This window comes from Eumetopias jubatus, unplaced genomic scaffold (genome assembly GCF_037043125.1).
Source record: "Eumetopias jubatus isolate StellerSeaLion01/CBP00866 unplaced genomic scaffold, mEumJub1_p1.0 scaffold_12, whole genome shotgun sequence".
Taxonomy (NCBI): Eukaryota; Metazoa; Chordata; class Mammalia; order Carnivora; family Otariidae; genus Eumetopias; species Eumetopias jubatus.
In genome coordinates, this window is record NW_028274818.1 from 85,199,763 (window position 1) to 85,209,203 (window position 9,441).

A 9,441-nucleotide genomic window follows, 5' to 3' on the forward strand; every position below is an offset into this window, starting at 1 on the left:
TAAGACTGATATCACTGACCTCTACCTCTGAAACCAATACTACATTATATGTTGAATAACTGAATTTACATTAATACAAATCTAAAAAGAAAAAAGAAAAAAAGAAAATGTATTCCTTACTATGACTAATGGTTTGAAAAATGTGTGGCAGTTTTTGATTTGATTTTTTGTTTTGTTTTGTTTCTTTGCCCGTAGCCTCTCGTGGTTCATCTTCCCCTCTGATTCCCCCCTTTCATTTTTTCCTTCCTTCTCCTAATGTCCTCCATGCTATTCCTTATGTTCCACAAATAAGTGAACTCATCTGATAACAGTCTTTCTCTGCTTGACTAATTTCACTTAGCATAATTCCCTCCAGTTCCATCCACGTCGATACAAATGTATTCATCCTTTCTGATGGCTGAGTAATATTCCACTGTATTTATGGACCACATCTTCTTTATCCCTTTGTCTGTTGAAGAGTATCTCGGCTCCTTCCTCAGTTTGGCTAGTGTGGACATTGCTGCTATGAACATTGGGGTGCATGTGCCCCTTCTTTTCACTACATCTCGGTCTTTGGGGTAAATACCCAGTAGTGCAATTGGTGGGTCATAGGGTAGCTCTATTTGTAACTTTTTGAGGAACCTGCATACTGTTTTCCAAAGTGGCTGCACCAATTTCATTCCCACCACCAGTGTAAGAGGGTTCCCATTTCTCCACAACTTCTCCAACATCTGTTGTTTCCTGCCTTCTTAATTTATGCCCTTCTAACTGTAAGGTGGTATCTTAATGGAGTTTTTTTTTTTAAGTGTAAAGTTTTTTTTAATTATGTGTAATATAGGCAAAATTATTTAAAATTAATAAATTTTTATTTGAGGAATTTTACATGTGATTCCTTCCGCTTCCATTCACCGTAGTTCCTCCAAAGTCAGAATCATAATCTTCACAATAGCCCTTTTAAAAAGAACTGTTCAATCCACAGTTGTCACTGTCAGTCCAGAGTTCTTTCGGTTGAGCTTCTTCGATCTCCACTTGAATACGGACATACTTCAAAAACTCCCCACCTGTAATCTTTGGGATCCAATGTCTTTACTCCGGGGCCCGTTAGGGTCTGAGCCTGGATCTGCCTCGTTCTCAATTTCAAACTGCCCTCTAAATATGAGTTCAAATCCTATTCACCCCTAAGCCATCACACCCTAGAACTGTACAGATTGTTGGGATATGCCAACACCTTTAAAGTCCAGACATTGTGTTCAAGTGAAAAGCCACCAATTTGGTATCACATTCATCATTATGTTCAAGATTTGTTGCAGCCTCCTCTGTTTCTGATTCTTCAATAGGAGAGAGAGAACCATCATCATCCAAGTATTTGTATCTACGACTGTCAAAATCTTCTTTTTCTAAATCTTCACCAACATTCATTTGTTTCAAGGATTCCTTGAGGTAGTATTCATACTTCAGTTTTTCAAGGTAGTTGAAAAATCCTCTTGCCACTGCTTGCTCAAAGGTTAAAATTTTTCTCCAAGGTAATGGTTTTCTTGCATTCTCAGATTCTAAAAATGGGAACCCAGATCCTTTATCTTGAACTTGTTTCTTATTTATTTGGGAACGTCTAGTGTTTTTTCTCCCTTTTGGTCTTCCCCTTGGTCTTCCTGTTGGTTTATATTTCCTCTTTTTACATTTCTTTTTTTTGAATCTTTCAAAAATAGCTTTTAAAGTCAATGGTCTTGGTTCAAAAGATGAGTCACTAGATGAATCCCTTGCCTGAACATCTTCAGGTGAATGAACAAACTTTCTAGTAGGGTTTCTTTGCCCCTGTTTAGGTGAGTAAGGGACACACTGAGTTTTAAATAAGCTGCTACCAGAAGAGTTATCACTCTCATTTTCAATTTCCACAGCTGAATTAGATGTCATTATAGAGTTAAAATTCATTCCAGTTACATAGCTCCCAAGTCCTTCTCCAAATTGTTTTATTCGCCACTTGTTATTTGCTTAAGAGTTCTGACAATTCGGTAAACGTGATGTAGTTTTTCTCCACAACTTCACGCAAGGAAAGTTAATGGAGTTTTGATTTGAATTTCCCTGATGGCTTTTCTTTTTCAAATATCGAAAGATGACAAATAGCCTTCAGGGGCGCCTGGGTGACTTAAGCATCCGACTCTTGATTTTGGTTCAAGTTGATCTCAGGGTCATGAGATCAAGCCCTGCGTTAGGGTCCAGGCTCCATAGAGAGTCTTACCTGAGGTTTGCTCTCTCCCTCTCAGTTTATCCTTCTCCTCTCACTCTCTCCCTCTCAAAAATAAATAAATGTATGTTTTAAAAAAGAAAAGAAAGATTACAAATAGACTTTCTGGATATTTCTAGACACTTATCTGATTTTTTTCTGTAGGTTGACTTGTGAGCCACGTATCCCTTTTCGTTTTCTGACACAGGATAGATGTTCCAGTTGATTGAATTGGATCCCCCCAAATGCCTAAGTTGAATGCTTCTTCAGTAGAGAAAAATGCTCACTCCATGGGCTACATAAGCTCCACCCAAGCCACCCTACGAGATTTGGGGCAGCAGAGCTCACGGCGCACTGAAGGGGACCAAATCCCATCCCTCTGCCCTCTCTCACCTTCCTGGGGTACTTATGTGTGGCTGTCACTGACTTCACATGCCGCTGCAGCTCCTCCATGAGCTGGTCCCTGACATGAGAGACGAATTCCATGGCAGGACAATAAATGCCTTCAACACCTGCAGCACAGAACCACAGTGGTGGCTCAGGGTCAGTGGCAATCAAATGTGTAGTGTAAACCATGAACAGACATTTATCCAAAGAAGACATCGAAATGGCCAACAGAAACATGAGAAAGTGCTCAACATCTCTCGGCATCCGGGAAATCCAAATCAAAACCTCAATGAGATACCATCTCACCCCAGTCAGAATGGCTAAAATTATCAAGTCAGGAAATGACAGATGTTGGCGGGGATGCGGAGAAAGGGGAACCCTCCTACACTGTTGGTGGGAATGCAAGCTGGTGCAACCACTCTGGAAAACAGTATGGAGGTTCCACAAACACTTGAAAATAGAGCTACCAGACGATCCAGCCATTGCTCTACTGGGTATTTACCACAAAGATACAAATGTAGGGATCCGAAGGGGTACGTGCACCCCGATGTTTATAGCAGCAATGTCCACAATAGCCAAACTGTGGAAAGAGCCAAGATGTCCATCGACAGATGAATGGATAAAGAAGAGGTGGTCTATATACACAATGGAATATTATGCAGGCATCCAAAGGAATGAGATCTTGCCATTTGCAACGATGTGGAAGGAACAGGGGGTGTTATGCTGAGTGACATAAATCAATCAGAGAAAGACATGTATCATATGAATCACTCATATGAGGAATTCGTAATCTCAGGAAAGAAACTGAGTGCTGCTGGAGTGGTGGGGGGTGGGAGGGATGGGGTGGCTGGATGATAGGCATTGGGGAGTATATGTGCTATGGTGAGCACTGTGAATTGTGCAAGACTGTTGAATCACAGATCTGTACTTCTGAAACAATTAATGCAACATATGTTAAGAAAAAAGAAAAGAAGAAGATAGCAGGAGGGGAAGAATGAAGGGGAGTAAGTCGGAGGGGGAGACGAACCATGAGAGATGATGGACTCTGAAAAACAAACTGAGGGTTCTAGAGGGGAGGGGGGTGGGGGGATGGGTTAGCATGGTGATGGGTATTAAAGAGGGCACATTCTGCGTGGAGTACTGGGTGTTATGCACAAACAGTGAATCATGGAACACTACATGTAAAACTAATGATGTAATATATGGTGATTAACATAACAATACAAAATTTAAAAAAAGATGAAAACAAAGAGGGAGACAAACCATAAGTGACTCTTAACCATAGGAAACAAACTGAAGGTTGCGGGAGGGGAGGTGGGTGAGGGGGATGGGGTAACTGGGTGATAGGTATTAAGGAGGGCACATGATGGGATGAGCACTGGGTGGTATATGCAACTGAAGAATAACTGAACTCTACCTCTGAAACTAATGATGGCTAATCCTTAGTTTAATTGATGGCTATTCCTTTGGATAATTGAATTAAAATAAAAAAATAATTTAAAATAATTAAAAAAAAGAATATTCAGAGAAAATGCTTCTTTTGGTTATTGGTGGTAAAACAGATGTAGCCCATCAATGAGGAAAAGCTTCAATTATAAGAGATGTCATATTAAGAATAACGTCATAAAGGGGCACCCGGGTTTCTCAGTGGGTTAAGCAGCTGCCTTCGGCTCAGGTCATTTCTCAGGGTCCTGGGATCGAGCCCGGCATCGGGCTCCCTGATCAGCAGGGACTCATCTTCACACTCTGCCTCTCCCCTTCCATTCATGATCTTTCTTCCTCTCACAAATTATTACATAGTATCTTAAAAACAAAGAATTGTGTCATAAGAAATGATGATACTCCTATAGATTTTTCTTATCATGGAGAAAAAAAATGATATGTTTAGTTTCTTAAATTAATAAATTATAAAAAGATACTGTCATAAGATTGCTCATATCCATACCATAAATGTTAATTAAGTAGAATTTAAATAAAAAATTGAAAAGAAAAAATAATTGCTCATATCAAGATATAGGATAATGAAACAACTGTAGCATGTTTGTAAAAGAATAGAAGACATTATTTCGTCCCCCAAAACGGTTATGTCACTTGCATCTTGCTCAGCAAATAGCCTTAATTTAACAGGCAAATCTCTGCATTTATGAGTTCAAAAATGCAAACCTTCCAAATTTCATACTTTTTCCACATTCAGTGAACTTATGAGATATTCTCAAGTTTTTTTTTTTGCATTTTTTAAAATTTTTTATTGTTATGTTAATCACCATATATTACATCATTAGTTTTTGATGCAGTGTTCCATGATTCATTGTTTGTTCATAACACCCAGTGCTCCATGCAGAACGTGCCCTCCTCAATACCCATCACCAGGCTAACCCATCCCCCCACCCCCTCCCCTCTAGAACCCTCAGTTTCTTTTTCAGAGTCCATCATCTCTCATGGTTCGTCTCCCCCTCTGACATGCTCCCCTTTTCTTCCTCTCCTGTTATCTTCTTCTTTTTCTTTTTTCTTAAAATATGTTGCGTTATTTGTTTCAGAAGTACAGATCTGTGATTCAACAGTCTTGCACAATTCACAGCACTCACCATAGCACATACCCTCCCCAATGTCTATCACCCAACCACCCCATCCCTCCCACGCCCAACCATCCCAGTAACACTCAGTTTGTTTCCTGAGATTAAGAATTCCTCATATCAGTGAGGTCATGTGATACATGTCTTTCTCTGATTGACTTATTTCACTCAGCATAACACCCTCCAGTTCCATCCACATCGTTGCAAATGGCAAGATCTCATTCCTTTTGATGGCTGCATAATATTCTATTGTGTATTTATACCACATCTTCTTTATCCATTCATCTGTCGATGGGCATCTTGGCTCTTTCCACAGTTTGGCTATTGTGGACATTGCTGCTATAAACATTGGGGTACACATACCCCTTCGGGTCCCTACATTTGTATCTTTGTGGTAAATACCCAGTAGTGCAATTGCTGGATCGAACGGTAGCTCTAATTTCAAGTGTTTGAGGAACCTCCATACTGTTTTCCAGAGTGGTTGCACCAGCTTGCATTCCCACCAACAGTGTAGGAGGGTTCCCCTTTCTCCACATCCCCGCCAACATCTGTCGTTCCCTGACTTGTTAATTTTAGCCATTCTGACGGGTGTGAGGTGGTATCTCATTGAGGTTTTGATTTGGATTTCCCTGATGCCGAGCGATGTTGAGCACTTTTTCATGTGTCTGTAGGCCATTTGGATGTCTTCTTTAGAGAAATGTCTGTTCATGTCTTCTGCCCATTTCTTGATTGGATTATTTGTTCTTTGGGTGTTGAGTTTGATAAGTTCTTTATAGATTTTGGATACTAGCCCTTTATCTGATATTTCATTTGCAAATATTTTCTCCCATTCTGTCGGTTGTCTTTTGGTTTTGTGGACTGTTTCTTTTGCTGTGCAAAAGCTTTTTATCTTGATGAAATCCCAATAGTTCATTTTTGCGCTGGCTTCCCGTGCCTTTGGCGATGTTTCTAGGAAGCAGTTGCTGCGGCTAAGGTCGAAAAGGTTGCTACCTGTGTTCTCCTTTAGGATTTGGATGGACTCCTGTCTCACGTTTAGGTCTTTCAACCATTTGGAGTCTATTTTTGTGTGTGGTGTAAGGAAATGGTCCAGTTTCATTCTTCTGCATGTGGCTGTCCAATTTTCCCAACACCATTTGTTGAAGAGACTGTCTTTTTGCCATTGGACATTCTTTCCTGCTTTGTCAAAAATAAGTTGACCATAGAGTTGAGGGTCCATTTCTGGGCTCTCGATTCTGTTCCATTGATCTATGTGTCTGTTTTTGTGCCAGTACCATACAGTCTTTATGATGACAGCTTTGTAATAGAGCTGGAAGTCCGGAATTGTGATGCCGCCAGCTTTGCTTTTCTTTTTCAGTATTCCTCTGGCTATTCTGGGTCTCTTCTGGTTCCATACAAATTTTAGGATTATTTGTTCCATTTCTTTGAAAAAAGTGGATGGTATTTTGATGGCGATTGCATTGAATGTGTAGATTGCTCTAGGTAGCGTTGACATCTTCACAATGTTGATTCTCCCAATCCATGAGCATGGAACGTTTTTCCATTTCTTTGTGTCTTCTTCAATTTCTTTCATGAGTATTTTACAGTTTTCTGAGTACAGATCCTTTGCCTCTTTGGTTAGATTTATTCCTAGGTATCTAATGGTTTTGGGTGCAATTGTAAATGGGATCGACTCCTTGATTTGTCTCTCTTCTGTCTTGTTGTTGGTGTATAGGAATGCCACTGATTTCTGTGCATTGATTTTATATCCTGCTACTTGACTGAATTCCTGTATGAGTTCTAGCGGTTTTGGGGTGGAGTCTTTTGGGTTTTCCACATACAGTATCATATCATCTGCAAAGAGTGAGAGTTTGACTTCCTCTTTGCCGATTTGGATGCCTTTATTTCTTTTTGTTGTCTGATTGCTGTGGCTAGGACTTCTAATACTATGTTGAATAGCAGTGGTGAGAGTGGACATCCCTGCTGCGTTCCTGACCTTAGGGGAAAGGCTCTCAGCCTTTCCCCATTGAGAATGATATTCGCTGTAGGTTTTTCATAGATGGCTTTTATGATATTGAGGTATGTACCCTCTATCCCTATACTCTGAAGAGTTTTGATCAAGAAAGGATGTTGTACTTTGTCAAATGCTTTTTCTGCATCTATTGAGAGGATCCTATGATTCTTGTTCTTTCTTTTGTTAATGTATTGTATCACGTTGATTGATTTGCAGATGTTGAACCAGCCTTGCAGCCCAGGAATAAATCCCACTTGGTCATGGTGAATAATCCTTTTAATGTACTGTTGGATCCTATTGGCTAGTATTTTGGTGAGAATTTTTGCATCCATGTTCATCAAGGATATTGGTCTGTAATTCTCTTTTTTGATGGGGTCTTTGTCTGGTTTTGGGATCAAGGTAATGCTGGCCTCATAAAATGAGTTTGGAAGTTTCCCTTCCATTTCTATTTTTTGGAACAGTTTCAGGAGAATAGGTATTAATTCTTCTTGAAATGTCTGATAGAATTCCCCTGGGAAGCCATCTGGCCCTCGGGTTTTGTTTCTTGGGAGATTTTTGATGACTATTTCAATTTCCTTAGTGGTTATAGGTCTGTTCAGGTTTTCTATTTCTTCCTGGTTCAATTTTGGTAGTTGATACATCTCTAGGAATGCACCCATTTCTTCCAGGTTATCTAATTTGCTGGCATAGAGTTGCTCATAATATGTTCTTATCATTGTTTGTATTTCTTTGGTGTTGGTTGTGATCTCTCCTCTTTCATTCATGATTTTGTTGATTTGGGTCATTTCTCTTTTCTTTTTGATCAGTCTGGCCAGGGGTTTATCAATCTTGTTAATTCTTTCAAAGAACCAGCTCCTAGTTTCGTTGATGTGTTCTACTGTTCTTTTGGTTTCTAGTTCATTGATTTCTGCTCTGATCTTTATGATTTCTCTTCTCCTGCTGGGTTTAGGCTTTATTTGCTGTTCTTTCTCCAGCTCCTTTAGGTGTAGGGTTAGGTTGTGTATTTGAGACCTTTCTTGTTTCTTGAGAGAGGCTTGTATTGCTATATACTTTCCTCTCAGGACTGCCTTTGCTGTATCCCAAAGATTTTGAACAGTTGTGTTTTCATTTTCATTGGTTTCCATGAATTTGTTTAATTCTTCTTTAATTTCCTGGTTGACCCATTCATTCTTTAGTAGGATGCTCTTTAGCCTCCATGTATTTGAGTTCTTTCCGACTTTCCTCTTGTGGTTGAGTTCTAGTTTCAAAGCATTGTGGTCTGAAAATATGCAGGGAATGATCCCAATCTTTTGGTACTGATTGAGACCTGATTTGTGACCTAGGATGTGATCAATTCTGGAGAATGTTCCATGGGCACTAGAGAAGAATGTGTATTCCGTTGCTTTGGGATGGAATGTTCTGAATATGTCTGTGAAGTCCATTTGGTCCAGTTTGTCATTTAAAGTCTTTATTTCCTTGTTGATCTGAGATATTCTCAAGTTTTAGACATAAATATAAAATATCAAATGAAGAAACACAGTATAATTAAATGAAATCATACTGATACAAGGAGATTACACTTTTTATGTAACTTGTCAAGGTGGGATGATATTTTCAAATGGGCGCGAAAAGTTTCTAAAAACCTAAACAACAAATCTTGAAATTATACAAAGCTGCATGCTTATCAAAATGTCTGTTTTCTTTCTGAGAAATGATGGAAAGTATCCTTGAAAGTACACGTGAGGAATGTAAAACTCAGGACGATACAGGAATATAATATCTGAAATAGAAGTAAGCAACAAAGGAAAATAAAAGAAAAAAGTTGGAAGTGCATGAACCAGTGGATGTAAGCATCTATTTTAATATCTTAAAAAAATACCATCATGCTTTTTCTTCAAACAGTGATTCACAAATTTTGCTGAGTTTGTATAATCTTCCATATTTTTAGAAGTCGTCTTGACACTTTGAACAGAAGAAGTCACAGTGGGATCCTGTGAATGAGCTTTAGTAAACTGCAACCAATTTAAAACTATTGAAGATTGTTAGGGTTCATGAGAAATTAGAAAACATGGCAAATCTCAGTTGAAAAGAGATAAGCTGGGGCACCTGGGTGACTCAGTTCCTTAAGCGTCTGTCTCAGGTCTTGATCCCAGGGTCCCGAGATCGAGTCCCATGCCGGGCTCCCTGCTCAGGGTTGAATCACCTTCTCCCTCTGCCATGTCCCGACCCACCCCAGTGGGGCTGGCATAAAATCTTAAAAAAAAAAAAAAAGGAAGAAGAAGTAGAAGAAGAAGAAAGAAAGGAAATGAGAT

The 9,441-nt window shown here is 39.4% G+C and overlaps 1 protein-coding gene across 1 annotated transcript; it reads right to left on the reverse strand.

Annotated features, from left to right (window-relative positions):
• Nucleotides 1-1,209: 1,209 nt before the first annotated feature.
• LOC114203189 (TATA box-binding protein-associated factor RNA polymerase I subunit D-like) lies at nt 1,210-1,940 on the reverse strand. Its single transcript, XM_088017065.1, has one exon. It carries the CDS (start codon nt 1,906-1,908, stop codon nt 1,210-1,212), a length of 699 nt encoding a protein of 232 aa, XP_087873191.1. The 5' UTR covers nt 1,909-1,940.
• Between the last annotated feature and the right edge of the window lie 7,501 nt (nt 1,941-9,441).

Excerpts from the sequence above, each read along its gene's own strand:
- LOC114203189 (XM_088017065.1), bottom strand. The coding sequence starts at position 1,908 with ATGAATTTTAACTCTATAATGACATCTAATTCAGCTGTGGAAATTGAA.